At 42.3% G+C, this 27,839-nt stretch overlaps 1 protein-coding gene across 8 annotated transcripts; it reads right to left on the bottom strand.

Annotated features, from left to right (window-relative positions):
- Positions 1–6,117: 6,117 nt before the first annotated feature.
- Positions 6,118–23,687, bottom strand: U2AF1 (U2 small nuclear RNA auxiliary factor 1). Of its 8 annotated transcripts, XM_064646987.1 has the most exons (9): positions 23,557–23,616; positions 20,987–21,074; positions 18,197–18,263; positions 17,323–17,389; positions 13,928–13,977; positions 13,214–13,312; positions 11,951–12,084; positions 11,534–11,626; positions 8,891–9,150 (listed from the first exon to the last, which is right to left on the bottom strand). In XM_064646987.1, the coding sequence occupies exons 5-9, from the start codon at positions 13,955–13,957 to the stop codon at positions 9,012–9,014; spliced, it is 495 nt and encodes a 164-aa protein (XP_064503057.1). In that variant the 5' UTR covers positions 13,958–13,977; positions 17,323–17,389; positions 18,197–18,263; positions 20,987–21,074; positions 23,557–23,616; the 3' UTR covers positions 8,891–9,011. The 8 variants fall into 8 exon arrangements, with proteins under 8 accessions (XP_064503060.1, XP_064503056.1, XP_064503057.1 ...); XM_064646990.1 differs by lacking the exon at positions 18,197–18,263 and having other exon boundaries at positions 6,118–9,150; positions 23,557–23,687; XM_064646986.1 differs by lacking the exon at positions 17,323–17,389 and having other exon boundaries at positions 6,118–9,150; positions 23,557–23,664.
- Positions 23,688–27,839: the final 4,152 nt, after the last annotated feature.

Raw genomic sequence — 27,839 nt, 5'->3', positions numbered from 1 at the left:
TTCACAACAACAAGGTGCTCTAAATTATGGAGAAAGTTTAAAACAAAACAAAGCAAAACAGAATTTCTTGCATGAAAGAAGGAGGTACTGAAAAGGCTTACCAGAGAGAAATGCTTCGAGATCACAGCCTGTGGCTGTGGGAAATCCAAGCAGCAATTTCTTCTGTATCTCTAAAAAGTACCACTAAAGAGAAAAGCAATTCAAGGAGGTCTGTTTTAGAACATGATTCACCCTGAAGTGTTCCATGTGTTTTAGATAATCAAAGGAGTGGAGGCAGCTGTGTGTCTCCATCTGCACATACACATGCTATGTAGTAGAGCTTTTTGGAGAGTATTTTATTCTGCATAAATATGAAAAATAAGAAACAGGATGTTTTAATCAAGTGGTAAAAGTGACAGAAGGGACTTTACAACTGGGTGTGACTGGTCTGAAGCTTGAGTGACCAGTTTCAGCATTACAAAGTCAGGGGTCTCTCTGGTAAGAAAATGGACTGTGACTAGAATATAGGGTGAAATTTATGAAAAAAAAATGCAGGAAAAACACTGAACAATTAAAAAGAAGAGCCAGATACTTTATATTGCCTTAAGTAGAGGCACTGAAGCAGCTGTTTCATTATACATGTTAAAAATCCGCACAAATTGCAGAGAAACCTCCACACTGATGACAAATTACAGAGCACAGAATATTCTGAGTTGGGAGGAACCCACGAGGATCATCAAAATCCAATTCCTGACTGAAATTACACTGCTTTTTCCCAATCCCTTTCTGGTTCGAAGTAGATGCAAACCTACTTTTAGTTTCATGTTTTTATTCTCATTTACCTAGAGAAAGAGCTAGTAGAAAATATTGTTCTTAAACAGGACAACTATTTACTTTAAATTGCAGTTTGCTTAGGTAATTACCTCTGAAATATGCACATAAAGAGAGGTTTGTACATTTAACTGTAACAAACAAGTAACTGTTAGCCCCACAGAAAAAGCATCAACTGGAAAAACATGTGGAAACAGAGTGTACCTTGTGTTTGGCGCAGCTAAATTATGGAATGGCACAAGGGGAGTGCAGAGTGTGAAAACAGGGATGCTAAGAAGGCCCGGCCCCTGCTATGGGTATCAGAAAAACCATGAGACACCAGGGCACACGTGAGGCAAGCACAGCTAAGCAGAAATCTGTGAATATTTGGAACAGTATGAGTGCAAGTGTTTGCAAACTGCAGTCATGCCCATAGAGAGTATCCAAGGAGGGATAACCATACCTTTCACACCTTTCAGGAGGGACTGGGGAAGGGGCACTGAGTCAGCTGTTCTCTCTGAAGAAGTGCCAGCCTTGCAGCAACCACTGCAACTTCAGGAGGATGGGTGTCGAGGTACGAAATCATCAGCACAGGTGGATATGCCAGATCCTAGTAAGTGCGAAAGGGATACCTCAGAGGAGACTTGTAAGACCAAGTGACAGCACCAGGCATGTTGGAAATTATCTGACACGATGTGTGAGGCTAATGAGAGGGATTTGTGATTGCACCACAGCTCTGCAATCAAGATTTGATCTCCATCACTGTGTCAGGAGGCAGGTGAAGGTAAACTGGCAACACAAAAACAGCACAGAATGGTTTGGGTTGGAAGGGACCTTAAAGATCCTCTCGTTCCAACCCCCCTGCCACAGGGGGCAAGCCACCTTCCACTAGACCAGGTTGCTCAGAGCTCCATCCAACCTGGTCTTGAGCACTTCCAGGGACAGGGAGTCCAGAACTTCTCTGGGCATCCTGTGCCAGTGCCTCACCACCCTCAGAGTAAAGAATTTCTTATTAATATCTATTCTACCACCACCCTCCTTCAGTTAAAAGCCTTTTCCCCTTATTCTATCACTACATGCCCTTGTGAAAAGCCCCTTTCCACTACAGGGGAGTTTTGACTTACAGAATAAACTGACTTCAAATATCTCCAGAGCAACACCAACCCACACTGTACCATGGCATTACTGGTATTAAAATCAGTCATGGTGCCTGGGAATGAACACAAGGAGCTTTTCTCCACTGCCCACTAATTAGATCCATTAGGGCTGAGCTCAATCAGTGGGATACATGGATTATTCTTCAACCCAGCATTGTGAATAACTCCCATAAATCAGCAGGTCACTACCAATAGCATAAGTGGAGCCATTTCATCCATTTCTTGAGACCTGGCAGTGCTTGGGTTTATTTCTCTTGCAAGGAACAAGAGGAGCTGCAGTGAGGGTTGGGATAAAATCAAAACTGTGATCTGATCAGTGCAGCGGTGATGTGACACCAACTGGAATATTAACATGGAAATAAACAGCTTGTTTAGGAATGGCAAGGAGAGGATGATGTTTCTTCTGTCAGTGATGAGTAAAACATGCTGAAGACTCAAAGGTTGAGGAAAGAGATTCCTCGGACCAGTGCAGTCAGTGATCAAAGGGAGAGGAAAAAAGGTAAATGCTGTTGTGGTAGGATCACTGAAGGAGGAAGATCACATGAAGGAGGCTTTTTGTGACCAGCTAATGAAGGCACTCCAAGAAGTTTTGTTGGTACCCACAGCCATTTTGGGATGGGAGAGCACAAGGCTATCCCACAAGCTCATGGAAAGGTTTTTATGCAAAGGGAAGGAAACATAGCCCAGGAAGAGCCACTCCATATTTTAACTGCATGCAAGAGGCCACAAACAATTGGGAGAACAGACTTCAAAATGATCTTTGACAGGCTGGAAACGAGATGAGAAAGTAAAATGGGAAGTTGGCTGATAAGGACAAATACAAAATTTTATAGCCAGACTGCAAAACTTCTTGAGTGGCCACTATCTGGACAGTAATTGTGTGGAGTGGAAGGTATGACTGTAGTGCCAGGCCAAGCTCAATGAGAGTCAACAAGGCCCTGCTGTTGTGCAAAAAGCAAACATCGTGCAGGGTTATGCAAACAGGAATACAGCCAGCAGGACACATGGCACCCTCGGCACCGGCAGGCTTTGTTGAGGTACCTTGTCTCCCATCTGGAATGCTGCATTTCAGAAAAGACACGGCCCATGCAGGACGTGGCCCGAGGAGCACAAAGTGTAGAGAGAAACATGGCCCAGGAGTAGAGACTGAAGGAAGTGAAGTTGTTCAGAGAAAACAGAAACAGAGACAGTCAGAAACCTTGCTCAAATCACCTACCAGTACTACAAGGATGACATAATCTGCTGCTCGCTCTGCACTATTCCCTTGGCTGAAGATGTTTTTTCTGTAAGGTGTTACAGCTGCCACCACACGTGTTTTAGAACCCCAGAGTTGTCCCAAAGACCGAAGGCTTCCCTCCTTGGAGGTTGAGCAAGGAGGGCAATTAAATGTCTCTTTGTTGTGGTCAGCATGGTCACATGAAAGGGTAAAAAAATGAGCCAAACTCCTGCAGAAAGGAAAGAATGGCCCAGACATTAGTATTACTTGGGCAGATTTTTGCCTGTCTTTGGAATTTCCCTTGCCCATCCCCAGTCCAGCAGTGCAACAATTAATGTTTCACTCAAACCCCAGGCAGGAAGGCTGGCAGCTCACTCTCCACTTGTGCTTTGTCCAGAAATCAGTTCTCCATGTCCTGCCTCAGAGTCCCTTTATCAAATCTCTTCCTCATGCAGCTCCAGGACTTCTTTTCCTCTACCACAAGAGGAAGAATCCTCCTTGTTCACTAGAAAGCAAAGAAGGAATGATGGAAGTTGCAGGACTGCTTTGATTCGTGAAGTTGTCTCCCATCTTTCTCTCAGACATGAGCAGTATTAGCTCTCAAGGAAAACGTGTGGGTAAAGGGAGGAGCAGTGGTTCCCCTTGGCTCTTCCCACAGCTCCCAGGCCCAGGAGGCAGGCTGGTGCACAGGCTGCAGTGGGAGCAGTTCCCTCCCTCTGCCTGGCCAGAATCCCAGATGGCTCCAGGAAGAAAGTGAGGAGGATCTGAAACACAATCCAGTATTCAGCTGCACAGGTAGCAAGACTTGAAATCAAGCCAGGTGCTGTGCAAAAGCACAGCAGGCCTAAGCCTGGCAGACTAAAAGTTTTTTCACAAAAAACAAGGAGGCAGGGACACCAGCTCCAGTGCTCCCTGCTGCTTCTCTCCCCACTTTGTCTCGTGGCTCACTGAAACCAGAGCAGAAACTACTTTTTTTCCCTCCAGACCCACCTACATGTGCAGTCTTGGAAACAGAGAGCTGGAAGTGGCCTATGGTGTCCTGAGCTCACAGTGCTCAGGAAAACAGTGCTCTGCAGGCCTTTGTCAGGAACGCAGGGGTTTGTCCCAAAGGAACACCTGGATCAGAGTAATCTTCTCTGCCTCGTGGGAACAGCTTGCAAAGCTCTGAAGGCTGTTAAGGTGGTTGGGTCAAAGGGGCAGCCACACACACGAGCTGCTCCAGGGCTCCAGCTCACCCATGAAGCTGCTGCCTCCCACCACTCCCCCCACCATCCCACCACTTCATCAGCTGTCCTGTCAAAACAATCTAGTTCAAAAGCAAACACCAAAACTGGAATTATGCAAAAGCACTGAACCGGATGTTTATCAGAGCACTGAGGAGTCAGCACTTGCCTCTGAAGAGTCAGAGAGATAAGCACACCCTTCCCCCCATCCCGCTTTTCACTTGCTGAAAGGTAGCCAGGAAGCTGGTCTGCTGGCAGCAGGGCTGGTTTGTTGGCTTCCACCATTCCAGCTGATTCCACACATCCAGTTTACAGTTGAAACTTGAGATCGATTGAATTAACACCATTTCTGGCAGTAACTATCAGCAGGAAAACAGGGGCCTCCTAAAGCAGCTGTGCTGCTGCAGTACCAAGGGACTGTGGGGTGGGACAGCGCTGTCCTCTCACCAGTGGCTCTTCTTGCTGAAGGTTTTAGTTTTGTAAGAAATAAAACATGACAGGGGATTAGAAGTTTATAATTGATGAGCACATCGCTGCCAAGGAAGGACTGTCTGTGTAGTTGAGATGTACTCTGTTTTCCATACATGTGAATGGAACAAAATGAAAACTGCAAAAAAAAAGAAAATTTATTTGGAGACACCCTCACCACTGTGACGCTGCAACACGGGTTGCCCAGAGAGGCTATGGACCTCCCATCCCTGGAAGTGTTCAAGGCCAGGCTGGAAGGGGCTCTGAGCAACCTGGTCTAGTGGAAGGTGTCCCTGCCCATGGCAGGAGGGTGGAACTCACTCACCTTTAACTTCCAACACAAACCATTCTGTGATTCGTAAGAAAGCAATGTTGGCTATAAGGATGAATTCAGAAATACTTGTGTATCAATTCAACATGAATTTGATTTAATCTACAGGCATCTGGACGTAAGTTTGGTATTTTAAATTGCAATTAATTTGCCCCAAGGATAAAACTGTTCTCTCCAGTAACACAGCTCAGCTCCAGCCTTGCAATAAGTGGCAAACGCAGCTACAAATATTCTCTTCCGTCGCAGCCTTACCAGCTGAAATGAAACATTAACTTGGTTCTGTTTTTCAGCTGGAACTTTTCCTGAACAGGACTGTTTTTAGGCACAGTCTTTAGTGCAGGTGCAGTTCAAAAGATTTACTCACACCCACCCCACAACTGCTATGAAAGCAGTTTCACTTCTAATGTATTAAAGACAGCAGATGCCGTGTAAGGTGCTGTTGTACAGGAGCAGCACTGGACACAGTCGTTAACACCCCAAGTTTTGCAGCTTAAGCAATGCAACACCAGGAGGAATCATCTTTAAAAGCCATGACCCCTTTTCCATTACTCATTTCTTCATTAAACATGCTGCTTCTGTCAAAAATGAACCTTCTTCTGCCAAAAGTAAGCCCTCTTGTCTTCTATGGACCACCACAACGGAAACTTGCAGGATGTCTCAGCCAAAACCCTTTTCAATTAAAAGAACTCAAATCAAAACACCCCAACTCCTAACCCCAAGCTGCACTCTTTGGAATTCAACTTTATGGACTAAATATGGAGGGGTTGGGGTTATTTTAGTTGAGGACATGCTTTATCAGCTGTAAAGAACGGAAGACAAAGAATTGCTCAAAAAATAGCTCAAGAGTGAAGAATTGGAAAAGTAGTCTATGTCCTCATCAGTCATTTAGAGAGCAGCATCCCATCTAAAGGAAAGGGATAATTTTTGTCAGACTCTTATAAAAAAAAGGCTTTATTTTGAACAAGTTTTCTCCATTTGGTTTTACAGTCTCAACATACATCATATTCATGGACAAGCAGCATTTTCACAGAATAAGAGCCAAATACAAAGAAGAGGAAGCCACTTGGGATGAACAGTTTCAACCTAATTGACTCAGACTTCAGAAAATCCTGTATGCTGTCCCTTATTTGAGGTAAAGGAATTCCATAAATTAAGATTCACTGTTCAACAGAAGAGTCAACAATGAAATATTTGGAAAGTAGGTACCTTGGGGAGGAGGGGAAAAAATAAATCTTAAAAGACATTGTGAGCAACAAGAGAAGGGGGAGGTAGAATTTCCACTTGTGGGACTATCACATATAAATGTTTAACCAAATTGGAGCAGTTTAAATTTCAAATTTTATGAACTTTGCTGGTAGTACAGTCTTAAAATGTGAACCTAACAAGATATGTCATGAGCTTAGTTTATATGCTGAATGCTGTCACTAGGCACCCATTAGAATATCCAGTAAAATCCACAGCTTTCAGTGCCCATCCTGATGTATTCCAGTTATATTGTTAATTTTTGGGCAGCCATGCAATCAGACCATATAATTACACATTTGGTGGAATTCAAGAGTGCTTTCTTAAGTAAAATTGTATTGGGGAAAAGAGAGAAATCAAACTTCCACTATCTGTTCATGCAAAAATATACCTGCAGACTAACAGGATTTAGATAAACAGATTAAAGCCATTACAGGAACGCATGTGTATTGTTTTAAACTAACTTGTTTATAGGGCGAATCACTTTGTGTCATTACTCTGTGTAGAAATTATCTTAAACCTTTTAAACAGCATCCACATTGTATTAGACACTGTTTGAAGAAAAACAAAATAGAAAGACTATCCTCACCTTTTGGAGTTTAAGATTTAAATTAGCTCACTAATGATGCTGAATCCCACGCCAAGAAAAAAAAATGGAACAGGATTAATATCCTGTAAACTGCAAGAACTAAATTATCAATGTGAAATTTCTAATGCCTAGGAGAAATACATTTCAGTTCAGCCATTTAATGCCAGGCACTGTTCAATTTCTTGCAGTAAAAAGAAAGCATCATTTCCTTTATAGGCTTAACAAAACATCACGTGGAGATGTCAAGCTTCAACTGCTTGAGTGGTATTTCTCCAGAAAGGGTCCTGGCAAACTTAAGTTCCACAGTGTCATTGGCCAAACCATCCAGTGGAAACAAAATAAATTCAAACTGAACCTGTGCAAGAATTGAGTTGTAAGAAGCAAAGCAGATTCATTTAGAAAAGCTTGTTTATCAATGTTATTTAGTTTTCCAAGTTCCAGTGAGCAAAATGGTTTTATACTTATATTAACAAACCAGCTTCTCTTTGCCTCTATGTGATGAATCTATAGCTCTTCTATTTCCTTTTTTTTTTTATTTAATAATCATCAAGTTGCAGATTCATCATTTAGCAAGTTATCTGGCTCAGAACTAATAAAGCTCTAACAAATTCTTTTCCCCACTGGAAAACTGTATCGTTATCACACAGCTTTGTGCACATAAAGTTATATCTTGCAGAAATATGATCGCTGACCAGAAGTTCTTGCTATGTTACACTTTGAATAACAGCAGACATGAACGAGGTGAAACTGCAACTCAGCCATTGTACAAACTGTCTCTCAAGATGTTCCAACACTTCCACTGGAGCTTTAACGCTTTGAGACACAACCTGTGATGTTCAGTGATTGCGCAATTCAAGGTCAGAAAAAGAAATACGAACTTGTGAAGAAACTGACATCTGTCCATTAGCTTTTATCACACTCCAGACTATCAGAAAGCAAGTAAAGGTGGAAGAAAAGATTTATTTTCCACTAGCATCCAGTTAGTTTCCTATGACCTTGAACACTTACAAAATGCTTTTCAATAAATGACAGGTAAGAGAGCATAGATTAGGAAAAAAAAAAAATCAATCAGTTAAGAAATTCGATCCTTGTATTTAGGACCTTGCATTTCCTTCAATAGCACTTCTGTATCATGTTGCATGGAGCAGAATTTTGGTGGTTTTTTTTCACTAAACTCTCACCTGCCTATTATGAATCATTGCAATAAAAATATTACTTTTGTTTTCCACGCTATGCTAGGCAACTTTCCAGCCAAAGACACGGAATTTAGTCAAGAATTATAAAAACCTGAACTATGAACTCTGGCACAGCTGGGAACAGCCACTCAGCTACTCCAGAGTGCTTAGAAAATAGGCAGCCAGGAGTAGCAACTCAACTACTCCGGAGTGCTTAGAAAATAGGCTTTAGATTTTACACCAAGAAATTGGATTTATTTTAAATGCCACAGTCACATTGATAGACAGAGCACAGACTTTTGGTAACAAACAAACATACATTTTTGTAACTAAGCGTTTCTACTCGGTAAATAAATGCGTTTTGCACAGCCTTCCTCTTAAATGTGCCTAAACTAACCTAAATAAGCAGACAGCATAGCAGAAAAGGGAAACTTTGTGAGTAACTGTTTCTTAAGCAGTATATTATTTTTACTATGTATATAATATATTTTATATTATATACACATACATTTTCATCAACAGTTCAAATTATACCCAAATAATCAAAAAAAAAAAAAAAAGAAAAATCCAAACCAAAACCGGCGCTCCTCCAACACATTTACCACCTTTTCCTCAGGCAGAGTTAATCCAGGTATTTGTCAAGATAGAGGAATGACAGTTAAAAAGACTCCCCCCAACAAGAAACAAGTTACACAAAGAATACTGTATCACTACAAATTTTTTTTATTCAGAAGCCCATCTTTTAAAAAAAATGTCATTATGAACTTTGTTTGGTCAAACTACAACACTTTCTAGCAGACATACGGTAAAAATGGCATGGCTCAGAATCGACCGGATCTTTCGCGGTCTCTTGACCGCCTCCTGTCGCGCTCACGGCCTCCTCCTCCGCCGCCGCCGCCGCCACGGCCGCGATCTCTGGATCTAGACCGGCGTTCGCGGGACCTCGACCTGGATCGATGCCTGCAGAGAAGAAGTCGGAACATTTTACTGTCTCGTCCCAGCCAGCAGTTTACTTGCACACTTAATTAAGGATGTGAGTAATGAGGGAGAAGAAAGGCAGCGTGTCATTAGAAGGGCTGGTTAATTGGCACTCGGGATGCGAAACCGCGTGTTTACAAACTGCACAAACTTAGAATACCAGGGAGTCAACACACACTGGAACAAGAATGGACTGTTCCCTGCAGTCACCTGTTAAGAGTGGATCTGCAAACCTTAAGGAAATGCAGGGAGAGGAACCAAAGGCACTGTTACACCGCTGTTAATTAAAGAAGCAGGAGAAAGGGACACCTGCTTTGGCAGATAGGAACAGCTCTCAATGCCAAAAAGCCTAAAGCTGCTTGTAAGTCCACTCATATTAAATCAATTGCATTAATTAGCAATTAGAACTCAGTTCTCTGTGGTTGTTCCCCCCTCTTTTTTTATCTACATCATGCCCTCCCCCCCAAGCCATCAGCACTGGCAAATCACCTTCCCTGCCTCTCAGGCAGATGAAAAATTCAGGAACAAAGCTAAACCCATCCACTCCATCCTGCTAACAGAGCTACTGTGAATTTATAGCGTATATGGCACTTGACAATGGTTTTAAGCATTTCAGAAAAATTAATTGTATAAAACAAGTTAACAGTGCAGTTCTAAATACATGTAGAAATTACAGCAAAACTGAAAAAAACTCAAGGAAACAAATGCTAAAAGTCTTCAGTTTGCAGAATATTGTTTCATAGTGAGATGTTTTGGGGTGGGATTATGTGTGGTGACAAGTTTTACTATGACAAAGACAAATACTTAACTCTTGCACACCACTCAGCTGGCCCAAATTACTAAATTCGCCTTTTATTCAAAAGTTCTGGTTTACCCTTCTTTTTCCTACTCAAAAACCTTCTGACACACTTCACTCTGTGCAGAACTACTTTCAGGACAGTCTAGTTTATACAACCTACCTGTGAAACCCCACTGACACAAGAACTGGTATCTTTTATACCAAGCCTTACTGCTAACCTGTGACAGCTTTAGCTTTAGCTGACTTCAAACAGGGCCAATAAAGACAAAACTGGATGGAGGATTCAGTATTTTATTTGTTTTAGCACATACTGAAATTGGGCTATGGATAAAACAACCATATTCCAAAGCCCAACACACAATTTTCTTGCAAAAAAAGGTGGTATCTTTTAATCAGCATTACTAAGTCTGAGAGATCCGGATTTGTAACTGAGGCAAATACAAAAAGCATGTTTTGTCTTTTTCATGAATAATTCAAACATCTTAAAAACTTACATTTAAGTTAATATTAATTGGGATGATTTAGGAAAAGTATTTAGGCACAAATACATGTGGGCTAAGCAACGCAATCCATGGTTTTGAAAGTTAAATTCATCCTCACAAATTCTGAGACACTGCCAATTAGAGACAATTATAGGAAAACCAAATCCACAATCCCAGGCTCCTTCTGTCATTGAAAGGAACCTACAAAATTGTGGTCTGTATAAAAGCAAGATCAACAATTTTCCATGCCTACACTAAATAGCAAGGTCCTAAATGCAAGCAGATTGAATCCAGCTGCAAATGAACCATCATTGTAACACCAAGAGGTATAAGCCTTCCTACAAGGTACCTCACTAAATGAGTAATATAACAGAATGTATTTCTCACATTTTTTTACCATTAAACAAAATTACTATTCTTTTTTCCTACTGAGAATTCCTATCAAGAAGGGTCACACTGTGAGGCTGGTATTAATGAACAGTGAGCTCAACACAGTGACTGCCTGTTACTAACAGTAAGAAATGAATACAGGCTAGAAAATTTGCCATTAACAGTTAAAAGCAAACAAGGTTGGGTCCTGAGTATAATCTATAGATATGCTTGACTGCACAAAATGCTGAAAGAGGCCAATCTGATGCTGCCAAAATGCCCATTAGCAAAGCAGCCTGTGTCTGACAGAGGCCATGAGCAAACACATCTAGAAGAGAATAAAACGTAAGAGGCATAAAGTAATTTTTCCCAAATAATGTCCTTCTGTACAGTTTGCAGATCTGAGCCACAGACAGGGCCTATATATTCAGCAAACTCAGTGAATTTTCCTCTCCTTTAACCCTGCCTTCTCCTAAAGCCACACCAACCTTGAGCACCCACAGCACTGCAGAGCAAGAAGCACCATAACCTTTTATTTAGAGACCTTCACCTTTGTTCTAAACCACCTGCCAGCTTTACTTGATGCCCTTCCATTGGCATGTACCAGAAGTGCATTAGAAGAAACAAGAACATGAAGTTTAAAGACCTGCCTTCAGATTTTTCAGCAACTGATCATTAATTTACTCATTTTAATGGTGTTTAAAACGAAACTCACTTTTTACGACGACGCCCGTACAACTCACGTCTTAACTCTCGAGAGATGGGCTTCAAATGCATGAAGTTGCAGAAACCTCCTCGTGTACACTCTCTGAAACACAATTCAAGAGGCACAGTTAGAATTCCCAGCTCTACACTACCTGTTTGGACTTTTAGACACCCAAAAGTTAATCACCTCTAACATTAAAACCAGTACATTACAACCACTGTTTACTGACAGTGACTCACTCCTAGGTCAAAAACCCAAAAAGCTGGCAAAAGTCACACGTTTCACCACAGGTCCTCCACATCACAGTTACCTGAAGTGGTTTTCTTCCTACACTCAGCTACACATAAAAACCACACCCAAGCAACCTCCCTGCCTGTGCAAACATTTCTCAGACACTGCCAAGGCCAGAGGAAGTTAGTGTTTTACCCCATTTCATATTGACGGCAACAGGCCTCTCTGAAGTCAGTCACAGGCGAGAGCTCGGCATGGATGGGCTGCCCATTGAACCAGCGATTGTTCAGGTCAATCACAGCCTTTTCTGCATCTTCTTCACGGCGAAACTAAAAGCAAAAGTAACAATTTCTCACTCTATAGAGAAGTAACAGAAGCAGATTGAAGATTTGAAGATTCCCATCCAATCAGTTGTGCGGTATCTGAGGCTCAGGACCAGTCATGGAACTAGCAGCTACTTCAGAGTTCCTGGGACAGTCCATCAAATCAAGGGCAAATATGTCAGCTCTTTATTAACTGGGACTCAGAGCTAATCAAAACATTGATTTTCCTCTTAATTATGTTCTCTTTGGTCTTTCAAGTGAAAAAGTCAATAAAAGCTACTGTGCTTTCTTAGTACAGCTTTAAACCAAGAGAATGCTTAGAAGCACTTTCTGGAACACCAACACTCCTGATGTAATGGATTTCTTCAAACATTTAAGAGAGATCTGTAGGAGAACTGGAGCTCTCATTCATTTAAATCAGAACTTACAAAAATCTGATCCTGTTTTATGATGAATGTAAAACATTTGAAATGCCTTTTCACAGCTAACCACTTTCAAATCTTTAAAAACAACTTTTGGTTCTGATTATGACCAACACAGGTCTGAAAATACTTTCCAGTTAAGGAAATGCACAGTCCAAATATTCAAACAAACTCTGTCACACCTCCCCAACACTGTGCACACACAATAAAATTCCTGCAGGTGACAATTTTGAACTGGTTATTCAAGAGATACCAACGACATTTAAAAGCTAAACCTGAGTGCTCCAGTTTGCACCTTAAACCATGCAGCTAGTGCCAAATATTACAGGATTACAGGATACTGTGTTCAACTGGAAGTTAATAAATAAATGCACCTGTTGCAAATAAACCTTTCATAATGAAGTGCTTAAAGGGCAGCATGATGGCAAGACAGATCCCAAATTAATCCTGTCAAACTAAATAGTCCAGCAGTACAGTGTTGATAACTGTGCTAAAAAAACAAGTGTTAATCTTTCTGAAATTACAGATTTTGACTATCAAGAAACTTTCTCGTAATTTATTAAAATTTCTTTCAGATTCCTTTCACATTTTCACTCTATTTTAAATCACGACGTTGGAGAGCTTCTAAAATCTAAAGCATACAGCAGCTTTTAAAATTATAAATGAACAAACCCCACCCCCAGCAATTACATAAAGATGCCTCTTTATCCTACCTTTACGTATACATTTCCAACTAGATGATCTCCAAGGTTATCGCACACGTTCATCTCCTCAACTTCACCGTATTTCTCCTCCATTTCTGTGAAGACCTCCTAAGCACAGAGAAACCCATTACAAGTTTGCAGCACGTTAGTTCTAAGTACAGAAATGTTGTATTTAGCTGTAGGTATGAAAGACAACTTTCCCTAGGGGAAAAAAGCGAAATCACCGTGTTTTTTTTACATTTCTGATTTTAAAGTTAGTACTTGCTTGGCCTGTACCGTGTCCATCTGTAGGTACAGTACTAACAAGATACAATAAAAACCTATGGAAAACATTATGCAAGCAGCATTTACACAACACATAAGATGCACTGAAAACACAACACATAAACCTTGATGCTACAGTTTCACTTTCTTTCTGTAAAAATAATTAAGTATATTTTGAATTCATAGAAAGGAAGCAGGTTACAGAATCGAAATGCTACATCGCTTAAGCTGCTGATCTTGATTAAATTCTATTTCAAACAGCAAAGTTAAGGCCAAACTAACCAAAGGTTATACCAGGAAATATTTAGCACTGCTAAATAAATGAAGCTGTCAGTTTTATATGAACACCTGAGGAAATAAGTGCTTTTGTCTGAATCCACCTCCCTGTGCTACACACTACATCCATTTCACTTGTTTGCGGTGACAGGTCCACTAACACTTTAATGCATTTTCACATACCTCAAAGAATTCATCATAATGTTCCTGCATCTCAACATCGCTCACAGCACCTGCAAAAGTCAAAGAGTCATAGTGATTAGAGCCTGCCAATAAGGAAGAAGAGATTCTGATCATACTACAAAACAATCTAGAAGGCCGTCTGGAGCATAAGAGACACCATATAGCATGGAGCTAACTAATAGGAATATTAAAAAATAAGGATGTGTGAAGAGCTTTGAGTCCCCAAAGTATCTGTCAAAACATTACATTGATATGATCAAATCAAAGCAAGTTTTAATCAGAGCCAAGCTTGTATGCCACAAATTCAAAGGAAGGGGAAAGGAATTCCTTTGAAGTATCACTTTAGATTTAATGTACAGTCCCACTCTCTGTCTACTAACAATTTTACCTAAACAGAAGGCAAGTGCTTTGTTACATGTCCATATTTTAAGTATTATTACAGTTTAGTGTTCCTCTTCCTAAAGGCAGAATTTTATGTCCACCTCTCCAGCATATCCACTAGAATTTGAGTTCACAATGTAACATAGCCCAGAATTATTTTTTTTAAATTTGCTCAAAATAGTTATTGAAATGACACACTTTTCTCAGTGCCCTTGAAGCAGGGTACCATAATGCTTTGCAAGAGAGAACAATTTTCTATTTTAATTTTGAATATAATTTAAGCTTTTCTGTAGTCCTGCAGAACACCTTTTAGTGCAAGACAAGCCAGCCACATATTCAGGTTAATTATTTTCATGCTCCAAGCTGGACTTTAAAAATGAGTGCTGCTTGCCTGCTGCTATAAAAACCAATGTACGTTTGGCTTATTTTTCAAAGTATTAAAAGTATAAAAATGTATTTCATTTATTTCTTCCAGTCTACAGCAGTTTAAACAAGCTGTATACATTAAAGTCTAATGTATTAGCTCTTCAGCAGTTAAGTGGCTTATTGAGATCAAGCAGAGCAGTTTTAAAACAAACCCCGCATTTTATGCTAGAAAAATATGCTGGTGTTTAAATTAGAAACATTGCTGCTTTAGCTCACAGAACGTGAAAGTCAAAAATCTGAGCCAATAAAGCAAAGTTTATTCACTTTCAGGCTGCTATGAAAAAAATAGATGCTCTGGGCTCAGTCATTTTTGGCTATTATTACCACTTGGACAAAGTCTACATTTTTCTTCAAAGGCTCTAATATTAACCAGTCACATTCTCTGGAACTGCACGTCCTGTTCTTCCACCCAGCTCACCTCCAGAAGAGGCTAAGGAGCATTTGGTTTATAGTTTAGGCTAACAATATCTCTGCATTTGAAATGTTATTTGCTTTTAAGAAATTTCTCCTTCCTCATGGTTATACTGCAAATTAAGGAATATCAAACATTAAACCAGTATTTCTAGGCAGTTTAATACTTAACTATATTCTCAAGGTTCTGCCAACACCACTGATAACAGCTTACTAATACCTAAGGATTTTTTGTTGTTGTTGTTGTTGTTGTTGTTTTTAAAGGTATCAGACAGGGGCTCTGTGAGCCACATTGGGAATAACGACTTGTTACCAGATGGACAAGTGCCAAAAACTTTTAAGGAGATTTCATTGTCAAATTAGGAGATCATAAGCAACAGTTAATTAATGACTATTCAATGTCCTTCTAAAGTGGGAAGCATACATATGCACAGGCTTTACAAACATCCATATTATTCCAGGGCTACTGGTATCTGAACCTTGAGAAGCCCCAATTACTAATTAAAATACTCAGAAAAACTATTGCTGTTCAAAACTAAGGTTAATCCTCTACGACGGCAATAGAAAGGAAGACAGTTAAGCAACAACGACAAAGCATTAAATAGCTACCCAAGTTATCCATTGAAAATACATGCAGTACTTAAATAGGGACAAATACCAAAGTAACAAGGAGCCAGGAGTTCCAGCAAACCTACTGCTTGCAGAGCTCCAGCTCTACCCCAGGAGGTATAGTGAGGCTCTGGTACACAGCTACTCGCTTGTCACGACAAACTAGAGTTGGATACCAGCATTTGCAACACTGGAGAATCTGTTCAAGACTCTTGCAGCTGTAAATCTAAACAGCTCCACAGACCACACTGCTGTCACTCTGTGCAAATTAGTTACCAGCGCATTGAGAGTTTAGGGAGAGAGTGGAAATACCCAACTGGAAATTTTGTGGTCTACTGAAACACCATTAACTACTAAGCATCTGCAACAAGAAAGCCTACAAACCAATAGAACTGTTTAAGCATCTAGACAAAATTATACAGCATGTCTAGTGTGACAAAAACTCAAATCACTTAATTGAGCCATTATTACTTTTAGAAGCAAGAGAGGCAGTGTTGACTTTTAAGTTAGTGGCTGATTTCACAAGGCACTTCTAATCAAATGCTGGTAACTAATCTGAACTAGTCTATAATCCAACAGTCAAAAAAAAAAAAGGAATAGCCAAACAAAGCTTTATTACCACACAGTCAATACTCACTTCAACAAGAAATATTAGTTAGAAAAGAACACCGACCCTTTTTTGGTCCTAAAACTTTTTTTTTTTTTAAATTTTATTCTAATATTGATGATTCAGTTACACTGATATATCGGTAATCGCTGATCAGTCCTGGTCATTAACTGCTGCCAGTCTCACAGGAGGTGCGTTTGCTTTTATGCCCATTTTTATCTGAGGAGGAGTCATTAAATTACTTCATGACCATACCCAAATGCCTTCCCCTCCTCAAAAGTACTTTTAAAAATATATTTTCTTAGGTAAACACGCCACTTGGCTTTGGAATTCGAATTTTCAAAGCATGGGAGGAATTTTAAGCACGCACCCATCCAAAAAGGACAGCTGCCAGAAGGGAAGCGTTTGTCAGTCATGGTATATTCCTTCCCAAGTGCACTCCCTAAATGGAAGTTGCATTAACCTGGGACAAATTTCTGCATGCAGTCTGAGAAGTTTCAAATTCAAGTTTTCTTAATGTTTACAGAGCAGGAAATTTGTTCTGGACGAAGTCAATGTGTCATTGTCCTGCTCTTTAGACAGTGGAACTTAATGGAGAGCACAAAACATACAGAAAACCATTCCTAGGATGCAGGCAACTGGCAGGGAGAAAGGTGACAGACAGGAAGACAGCAGTGCAACCAAGACTGCTTCACTGGGGAAGTACAATTTGAACCCTTTTTGATTTAGTAGTTGGTATTCAGATTCCCCTCACAGTTTTGGGAGTAGGGAGGAAGGTGAGTGGGACAAAAAAAGTTTGGGTTTTTTTTTTCCTCGGTTTTTTTTTGTGTTTGTTTTGAACACATTTAACGAAACGTGGTCAGTTTGATCTGTTAAACTAAAATGGCAGACCAGCTTAAGTCGACACTGAGCTCTGACAATCAAGCCCAGGGAACCAGTGAAGGAACTTGTATGAACTTACAGCGCAAACCGTCAGCAGACTGGGAAGAGTTTTGAGGGTTACGGTAAATGTTCAAGAGGGCAATGGTCTGAAATACAAAACGCAACAACTTTATATTATGGAAAATAATTTTAACAAGAAACTGGTTTCCTTTAGGGTCGCTTTGGCCGAGTCTGTGCTGAAAGAGAGGTGGTTATTCTCTCCCAAGAAGGAGAACTTTCACTTAGCTGGTGACCTTTCTAAATCAACCTAACACTGTAAAGTAATAGAGATCTCATGACACTCCATTATTGTATTTTATTCCATTCACCAATATTACTACAGAGGGGTTTTGCATGAATTCAGACAGCTCTGTAATAGGTGGCATCCACACACCACTTACATTACAAGCATAGTAATTCGAATTTGGTTTTACTGAACAGTTTCTTAGTAGGAAAGGAAGCAATACAATAATTACAGCATAACATGAAATCTCCATTTTCCTAAAAAAGTTACCTAAAAAAGTTAAGATGAAAGAAAACCCAGTTCTGGGAAACTTACCGTACATCACATATATGCCTAATTTTTTTTTTGTTGTTGTTGTTGTTAAATCAAGAATTTGAGAAATGTCTGCAGTTTAACCCTTTAAAAAGAATGCAGTGTTACTGAGAAATCAAGCTTCACTTTGGAATACAAAAGGGAACCTGCATCAAGTCCAATTTATGCAGCCACTTATGCACTTGGAATCGCACACGTTCCCCAAATTCTTGATCTGTGCGCAAGAAGAGTTCCATCACTTGTCCTGTTTGCAACAGCTTTATGTCAGCAGCTCAGGAGCCAACATTATTTTCTCATAATTAGGAGTGGGCTCTTTAACACCATTCTTTAAAAAAATTTCTCCAACTGTGGGACTTACAGTGTGAGCCGTCAGCCGTCTGTGCACTGTTTTGGGGGTTACGATAGATGTTTTGAATCAAGATGGTCTGCGGGGAAAAAAAATAAAAAGGGGAATTCTACTGGCTGCTGTGCATATAATAGACAATTGCAAAGAGACAACTTGTTTGCAAACAGCTAAAAGTCATATTTTATCCTTAAAGACTTCCTTTTGTATTTGCAGAGTAGCTTCCAAAATTGCATCCAGACCATCATATTATGAAAACAGCTTTAATTAACCACCAAGAAAGAGCTGCGTTTGTCTCAACAGCTATCCTCAAAATGGGAGGTGTGAGGCACAGTAACCTAAAATGTCACACGAGGTGTTCTGGAGATGCCTAAGCCCTCGAGACCAGATTCACTACTGCCAAGTCTAGGGGGGAAAAAAGTAGTGTTATGTGCACAGCAGGTAATACATAATGCCACAGTCTCCAAAGTGCTACACCAGACAGTAAAAGGCCTTTAGGCAACAGCTACGTCTCGTTTTGTGCGTCAGGAATTTCTTGGTGGAATTTCTGTTTAAATAATATAATAGCATCATAGGTTCACATGTTTCCGATCCCTCAAATAAGGACAATATCCTTTTAGCCCTTCTGCTTTTTACTTGAAGAATTAGCCCAGGCAGACTTGAAACCTTACATTTGTACCGTTCTTCTTAAAATCAAGTTGTCTGAAAAAACAAACCATGTTTAAGTTAGTAAACTAATATTACAAAAAAATTCCAAACGTCCATATCACTGTAAGCAGCTCAAAAATTGAAATTTGATTACTTAAAATACAAGCTCAATGTTAGTCAGTATGAATGGCAATCCCCAAGTAATTTTAGCTTACACATTATTATTAGTCACAATAAGAATTCAGAGCTTAAAAGGAGTCACAGGACCAGCAATGCCACACCTACACATGCTGCCCATTTAACACATTAAAAAAAAAAAAAAAAATCACATTTAAAATCACACACATTTTCTAATGGGTACAGTCATACCAACCAAAGCTTTGTGCTTCCATGGCCCAGGTTTAAACTACCCATGATTTAGCCTACAATTGGAGACCGCCAGAAACATGCATCTAGTTCTGGTGTTCCTGCTGACTGGGGGTAATTTGATCACCCTGGATAGCATGACCTTTCCTAACACAGCTCTTCTGTAAAGTAGCTGCACCAGCAAGAGCTGCACAAGGTAAAAATGTTGGGCTGAAAACTTCCCATTAGTGAAGTCTCTGTTCTTCTGTTTTCTATCACAGCTGATTAACCACCTGCACACAAATAAAGATTTCTGTGGTGAGCCCTGCACAGTGCCAGGTACGGTGCTGTGCAGTCCCAGACATCCCCAGATCAATGGGACATGCCTGACCCGCTTCAGCTGGCACTGCTAAACAGAGCCTAAAGCAGAGCTTAAAGCTGCACCGACACAGGAAGTTGTACTTGCAAAGTTTTGTTGTTAAAAAAGGATTTAGGGGTGGTGGGGGCTTTGTGTTAGGTTTTTGGTGTTTTTTTTTTTAACTTAAAAGGCAACTACTTGTCTGATTTAGAAATATATTCTAGTAGCCAGTGACCTAAATTCAGGTCTCTATATAACCAATCACATTTCAGCAGGTGCTCCATGTAGGTCAGCAACACGGAATAGTTTTGAAAATGGACAGTATTATTTTTGAAATAAAATATTTGCATTAAAAATCATTAAATTCCCAGAAGTAGGGAAGTGTTTTTGTAGCTGAAGTACCAGCAGCAGCCTCCATGGATAAGCAACCTTGACATTCCCCCCTGCCCACTCACAGTTTAACTTGAGGAGCACCACAGCTCTGAACTTGTGGATAGTACTTGCCTTCCTAATTTCTCCCCAAACCAACATCAGCCCACCATTCTCACCAATTCTGCTCCAAGGCAGATGAGATGAACTTGCAGAAGATCTACTCTTATGTAAACTTTATCTTTGTAGACTGCTGCTAAGGCAAGAACTTTCAAAGGCACTACTTCTCAAGTGCAATATTCCCAAAGAAATCTATTTATCTGTGTACCTTGACAATCAGCAGTGATAGACAGAGGGAAAACAAAGTTCTCCAAGAATGTAATTTGTGAAAACTATAGAGCTCACAGTAATAAAAACTTTGTCACTCACTGCACTTTTTAAAATTTATTTTTATTTCTGGCAGATATGCAGTCACACATAATGTCTCTAACAATATTCACTTAGCCAAAGATACAATAATCTGTCATGTCAAGTGACAATTCACCCTCAGCAACCAGGCAAGTTGTTTTTTAATAACCCATTTTTACAACATTCAAAGGAAGTATGCAAGTCACTCTTGAAACTTAAGAGCCTGGGTCAGAGAGCAAATGTAATGACAGATGAGTGACTTCTATTCATCAATTAGTTTACTTCTATTATATGCATGAAAGATTAAAGTTCTCATCTTTGGGACAGGTGGAACTTGCTGCCATTGTCTGTGCTTTAAAAAATCTGGGATGGTTTAAGTGCCTGAACACCACTGAGAAGGCACACTCACCTGAAAGTTAGCACTGGTTGGTCTCTACTACAGGCAAGCTTACAACAGCATCGCTTCCTGCAGCCATTAAGGGTGACAGGAGATAATTAGAAATGCTGGGAGAAGTAAATGGAATACCCCCAAAAAAGCAAAGACCCAGATAAACTGGGGCCAAAAGTGAACTAGTTAATCTGGAGCTCGCTAATTATTCACTCTTATCTAAGAATCTACATTTTAAAGAAGCCAGAATATACTTCCATGAGAAAGAGGAAACAAAAGGGAAACAAACCTGGCTAAATGTTGGTTTGTTGTGCAATCGAGAACATCTGTCTCCATGGCGACAAGCTCCAATTTTGAAATAAAATGAACAGTTGACTCTGCAAGGGAAAAAAAGAATAAAGTAGTTACATACTGGAATAGAAAACATTAATATGCAAAAAAGCATATGCCCTAAATGTCTTTATCTTGATGTGGAGAAGTAACACAGAAAGGAAATCCACACCAAAACTGCACAGGGAAGTATTACAGCAAACCTGTCCACACTCACTCCTTTTCCCCCTGACTTACAGGCAGAATCTGACTGATTTCACCCTGAGTGGTTTCATGATCCACCACACACAAGTGATCACTGTTTTACCCTTCTGGTTCTCCATCCTTGTCTCTACATCAGTTTCAGTGGGTGCTGGGACAGGAAGTGACGTGAAAAACGGTCTGAAAATTTAAACTACACAAGCTCTGTGCCTGAGTTCATGCAGCCCCTGCTCCAGGCAATAAAACCTGCTTTAGAGCTGACACAGTTGCACCTCTCTCATGTTTTATAAACCACCTGTTTAAAGTTATACTCTAAGGGTAATTCAAGCTACTACCAACACAGTACTGGAAATAAAGTCAGGGAAGAGAAAAATCCTGTTAGAGAGAGAATACAAAGAAGCAAAATAAATTCATTTAATGAAGCCATTTCCATGAATATAGTCAATAATTTTAAGAGTAAGCTTTTTTTTTTTTTAAACCACAAGCTTTCCCTGAATGATCCATTTCATGGCACCTTCAAAACAATGATGGTTTAGAAATGCCAGTAAAACTCTCACAAAAAGGTGTAACTCACACGGAATGATGAAAGAAAACCATAAGGAGTTTAAGTTACCTTGACAGGGAAATGCAAAATTCTGAAGAGCAAGAAAGCTACTATGGGCTATATATGGGTAAGTGAAATATTAGAACTCTCCTGGAAGAAAGATTATCATTCCCGTAGTTAACACTAATTATTTCCACACTCCTGTGTAACCAACATCAACTCAACGAGGGGAGAATTATTTAAGTACTAAAGCATATCTGATCTCTAGCAAAACATTCTACTGTAAATTTACAACATGCTTACTCTTCATTATGTTTTTGAAAACAAACACTTAGCATTATGATATACTTACTGTCTTTTCTGAACTCTAACCTGAAATAAAAAGAAACACCTAACTATAAAATTTCCAATAGTGCTTCCAACTTCAGCACCTTCTGGAAGGTTCCGTTTGCTTTTTCTAAACAGAAAATAAGAGCTGCACAGGAATTTCGTGCCTGATTAATACTGTGGAACTGTACTGCATTATATTCATATGTATCTCCTTTGTGAGAAAGGACGCTACAGTAACAGAGCTCAAGAGAGGCTGCCGATCTGCTTTCCCGGAATGGCAGCACTACAGAGCAGAGCAGAAGCCCCATGGCCAGGGGCTGACAAGAGTAATTTAGTCCAGCAGCACATCGACGCCCCCTTTTCATTTTTACGAGTGGAAAAATACGCCGGTTTGGTCAGGCCGGTGGTGACCAAATTTTCGTTAGGAGGGTTTTGTGTGTGTGCTTCCAACAACCAGAGAAACTAGAGGCGTTCCCGGACGCGTGGAAGGCTGCAGGCAGAAGCCTGTAGGATCAGGATGCAGCAGTCGGGGAAATCCTCCGCACCCTGGGGAGGGGGGAGAAATAACCAGTCGCTGTCCTTGCAGCAGAGCGGGAGCTCTCGGGCTGCTGCGAGGCGCAGGGACACGAACAAAAGGGGAACAGGAGGAGGAGGAGGCGCTTTCTGGCAGGAGGCGGCGGGAAGCTCCGGCACCCAGCGGACCCGGCAGGAAGGCGCAGCCGCGGGGGGAGGACGGTGGAGGGAAGGACGGGGGAGGGCGGTACCGCACCACGAGGCGCGGGCACACCCGCATGGCGGCCGGGGGAGGGCAGGAGGAAGGGGAAGAAGGGAAGGTCCCCGAGAACGGCCCCGGCCCGGGAAGGGGGGCTGGGAAAGGAGGGGAGGGGAGGGGGAGTTTTTTTTTGGGGGGGGAGGGAAGTGGGCGAAGAGCGCGGGCGGGGCCGCCGGGCGCGCGCGCGGGAACGCGCGGGGCCCGCGCGCGCTCCCCCCCCTCCTCCCCTTCCCCCCGCCCGGGTGGCGCGCGCCGCGCGCACGCGCGTTCCTGAGTGGGGGGGGGGGGGGGGGAGGGGAAGAGCCTGAGGGAGGCGATGGCGGGGGGGGGGGGGGGGGGGGAAGGAAAAAAGGGGGTGGGGAGCGCGGCCGCCTCTCGCTTCCCTCTTCCCGCCGCGTTCCAGCGGGATCGGGAATGGCGGGGGAACCCAGCCCTGGCGGTGCCGCTGAGGCCGGGAGTGAGCGAAAGGGGCCGGGGGGCGTTCCCCCCGCAGGGAAAAGTGGGGGGGGGCGGGGGGGGGAAGGGAAGGCAAGGGCTGAGACCGCCGCGATCCGAACAAGGCCGCGCGTCCCCGCGCAACCCGCTACGGGCCTCCGGCCTCCCCCTCCGGCTCCCTCCCCACCCCGCGGGGCAAGGGGGGGGCACCGGAGCCGCGGGGGAGGAGGGGATGGGGGCCACTCACTTGTCCTTCTCGGTGCCGAAGATGGAGGCCAGGTACTCCGCCATCTCCCACCGCCCGCCCTGCCCGCCCGCCGCACCGCCCCGGCGCCGCCGCCGCGTCACAGCGGCCGCGCCGGAAACGCCGCTCTGAGGGGAGGGGGAGGCGGGGCGCGCGCAGGGGCGGCGGCGGGGACGGACTCGGAAGGTTCAGGGTTCGAGTCCCGCCCGCGCCGGGGGCGCTGAGGGGGATGGGGTTGTCCTGGGGGTCGTGACAATGATGGAATAAAGGGATCTGCTCCAAGGAGGGGGAAGGTGCACTTTGAAGGGGTTTAAATAAAAAACCCCGAAGGGGTTTATGTAAAAAAAGTCGGATAAAGCTGCAAAGTAAAACTTTCGTTAAAACTAGAGTGCAGGGTAGGACCAAATTCTTTCTCCTCGTTTTATTGTGCAAGGTAGGACCACATTCTGTCTGATAATTTTTGTGCAGGGTAGGACCAAACTTTTTCTGATCATTTTTTTTTTTTTGTGGAGGGTAGGACCAAATTCTTTCTGATAATTTTTTTTTTTTTTATGGAAGTTACAATCAAATTCTTTGATTGTTTGTTTTTTGTTGTGTGGGTTTTTTTTGTTTGGTTGGTTTTTTGTGCAGGGTAGGACCTAATTCTCTCTGATAACTTTTTGTTCAGGGTATGACCAAATTCTTTCTGATTGTTTTTTTGTGGAGGGTAAGACCAAATTCTTTCTGATAATTTTTTGTGCAGGGTAGGATCAGACTGTTTCTGATCTTTTTTTTTTTTGTGGACGGTAGGAACAGATTCCTACTTGCAACAGGGATGGTGCTCCAGTTTTAAAATCACGTCATGGAAGAAACTTACTTGCTTTGCTCCAGACTGAGAGCTCAGTGCGCTACAAGTAAAATTCATCCCTTAGATATTTTGGAATTCCGTGAAGCATTACCCAATATGCCTTGTAGTGCCACAACCCCATTTGAAGTCCACAGGAATATTCATAGAATCACAGGATGGTTTATGTTGGAAGGGACATTAAAGATCATCCGGTTCCAACCCCCTGCCGTGGGCAGGGACACCTTCCACTAGCCCGGGCTGCTCCAAGGTGCATCCAGCCTTACACCTCCTGTAATTCCTCGTTTGGATTGAGCTGATTCAAGGATGCTGTGTCCTGTCACAGGACAGGGACAGTCCTCTGGGCACTGCTCTGTCCTTCCATGCTATTTCTGTACATTCTCTTTTGGGATGCAAGGTTCACTCACCTCCTCCCTGCTACTTCCAACAAACTTGGGCTGATTTTTGCTTTAGTGTTTTTGTCAAAGCCTTCAGGTAAAATATGTCAAAATATATTTTTCCTGAGGAATCAAAATATACTTTTCCTTAGGAATTAAAATATCTTTTGAATATTTGAAGTGCACTGGGTTCTCAGACCTTATCCTGTGAAGACCCAATTTACTTTAGATTTCCCTTTCTGTGGTATATTGCTGAGGGTAAGAAGCATTTCCCAGAGAGTATCTTTAACTTAGGCCCTGTAAGTCAGTTGCTGTGCTGAAGTCTGGCTGACCCTGAGATCCACGTTTCACAGACAAGTAACTTGACCTGGAGATGCCATTAGAAAACAAACCAGCTGCTCCCATGTGGGAAATACACCCTTGCACGTGACAAGCAGAAATCTTACAATGCCACAAACCCTCCTGTTTTCCTCCGCCTTCTTAAGGCCCAGTGTCATCACTGGATATCAGCTAAAAAGTGGCGAGGACAAAATGGTGCTGCCCAGATTTGGTTTGGAGGTAAAAGAGGTGAGAGAAAAAATAAAGAGGGAAGCAGCCAGTTTTAAGAGAGGCAGAGCAAGGAGGAAAGGTGAGGGAAAAAAAATGGTTGTGAAACAAAAGACAGCAGTGCTTGGATATAGAAAAAGGAATGAAGCAAACACAGAAACACATCCAGGGGGGTCAAGTACATAAAGTACTTAGTGCATTCACTGGAAAATAGCACTTTCTTGTTGCCAGTGCCCAGAACTCTGCATTAATTAAAGAAGTACCTGGAGTTCCAGGCCAGTGCACAGGACTTGGTTCCTCAGGTGTCCTAGTTAGGACAACTGAGACCAGTTCATCATGGCATGGGTGTAACCCAAAACTGTGTATTCTATAGCCTTCCATGCCATTTCCCAGAAACTGTTGTGAATAGACAATTCACACCCTCTGCCCATAGAGCCTGACTCCTCAGGCTACAAACTAGGTGTTAAGAGGCCTGTGAGATAGGAGGATGCTCTTGTCCTCACACCCTTTGTGGAACTCCCCGCCCTGAGGGAAGCACTGAGCATTCCTGCCTGAACTGGAGGATATATAATCTTGGAGTCTTGGAACATTTTGCAACCCCTCGTGGGATCCAGAGGAAGGCTGCAGCTCATCGCTCTCAACCAGACTTAGACCACTACTGGACTGCAATCACCCATTTTGACCAGACTGCCACAGCTCTCCCACCAGCAGGTTCTTCCCCTCTCCCTTTACTTTGGACTCAAGCGGGGCCCAAGGAACACCACTTTGTTCATGCCCCAGGGTACTGGGTTATACATTTGGGTTTTGTGGGTTAAGACCAATTGTTTGTTTGTATGATTGTACTTACTGTATTATTGTAATAAATTGTTATTCTGACTTATAATCTCTCCTTTGAGTTGAGTTCATTTCCCCTGCTGGTTAACTCTTAAACCAGCACATCAGGTTAAAGGGATTTTTCTAACAGTGCATATGGAGGGATAATTAGTGACCCACAGCCAGCAATCCCTTTGTACGATTTTGCCAGCTCTCTGCTTGACACCTCTTGGAACACGGCAAACCTTGAGGAAGGAGAACCAATTTAACATGTAACGTCAAAAAATTAATCTGAGAAGGCAGGTCGTGTACATTAGAGCAGAGCTGTAGCTGGTAATCTCATCTAATCTACTTCCATGCCCAGACTTCAGTAATCACCATGGTTATATAAGCAGATCTTATCAAAGTTCCTTAATTATAGCGACCCCTGTAAATGCAGCACAGCACAGCATGAAGGACTCTGCCACCAAGCACAGAGGGACAGACCCTCTGTGAGGCCTCCAGGTCACTCACAGTCGAGCACTGATCACCGTCAGGGGTGTGAGGGCCCTGCTTTGATGCTGTGGGTGGAGGCAAATTGAACTGTTCTGGTATGAGGGGCAGACAGTGGGGTGGGATGAATGGCAGGGAAGAGGAGAAGAAATGCTGAGTCAGCACAGACTGCTGAGCATAGTTGGCAGATTTGCGTGTCTTCGGGAAACTTTTCCTTGGAGAGTTTTTGAGACCCTGATTGGGAACGCTGCTGATTTGTTAACTATTGCTGTTAGAGAGAGATTTACAATTGTAAACCAGGAAAAATTAATAAAGCTGCAGGGCTTTCAAGTTCAACACGAAGTGCCACAGCACTTTGGTCCAGCAAGCTGCTGTGCCTTCTGGGGTCACCATGGTTATGGCAATTCCTTTTTATAAAAAGCCCTCTCTCCATGCCCAGAGGGGCTTACAAGCTAGACAAAAGTGCCATCCTACTCCCTTTACGAAGGAAATATAGAAATCAGATGATTTTCCCAACATCAAGATGGACAGATGTTTGGAATCAGGATAAAAATTTAGAACAGCCTTGGTGGTTCAGAGAGACCTCTTTCCCCAAGCCTTGAGATATGCTGCCCCAGAGCTGTCCCTAATCCATCTCCCCACTGTTGCATACCCCAAAGGTTGAAAGAATTGACTGGAAAGTAATCAAAAATCCATCTGACAAGCAAATCCAGCTACTCCTTCAAGGAAAATTCCTCTCTGCGCTGTCCCAGGCAGCTCGGATGGAGCATTTTGTGGGAGAATCTGTCATCTTTGGACCTTTCTGAGTACTCTTGGAAAATTCTCCAGGTATTGCCTGTTGCCCCCAGGTACTTTGTGGCAGTCGGAGGACCAAGAGGACAACAAGGCAGTGAGAGTTTGGTGGAAACCTTTTGTTATATCTCTACTCCAAGGACTTGTCTGGTGCCCCTTAAGCCCATACAGGCTCTGTGCATGTGAGAGCAGCTTGCAGATCTGCTGTACCTGTCCCGTAATTTTGTTTGTTTTCAGCTTGACTCCAGCTGGCTTCATTTGGTTGTGGTTTCCTGGTGCAGCAGGAGCTTGGCTAACATGAGCTCAGCCCCAGTGTAAGGGGCAGGTTTCCCTCTACCCCTCCCAGTGCCTCTTTTTTTCATCTCTCATACTTGCCTGACTGCATTGTAAGCTCCTTGAACTGGCTCAAATGGCCAAACTGA

Source organism: Pseudopipra pipra, chromosome 2, assembly GCF_036250125.1.
Source record: "Pseudopipra pipra isolate bDixPip1 chromosome 2, bDixPip1.hap1, whole genome shotgun sequence".
Classification (NCBI taxonomy): Eukaryota; Metazoa; Chordata; class Aves; order Passeriformes; family Pipridae; genus Pseudopipra; species Pseudopipra pipra.
This window is presented reverse-complemented; position numbering and strand designations above follow the sequence as displayed.

What these genes read in the sequence shown, in the direction of transcription:
- U2AF1 (XM_064646985.1), bottom strand. Translation starts at nt 21,142, where the DNA reads ATGCTTTTTTGCATATTAATGTTTTCTATTCCAGTATGTAACTACTTT. An exon ending in GACGGCTGACGGCTCACACT is followed by an intron (nt 13,978 to 18,196) that starts GTAAGTCCCACA and finishes TGACTTTTGCAG; the next exon opens with GTGCTGTGAGCGATGTTGAG. An exon ending in TGCCGTCAATATGAAATGGG is followed by an intron (nt 11,627 to 11,950) that starts GTAAAACACTAA and finishes ATTGTGTTTCAG; the next exon opens with AGAGTGTACACGAGGAGGTT.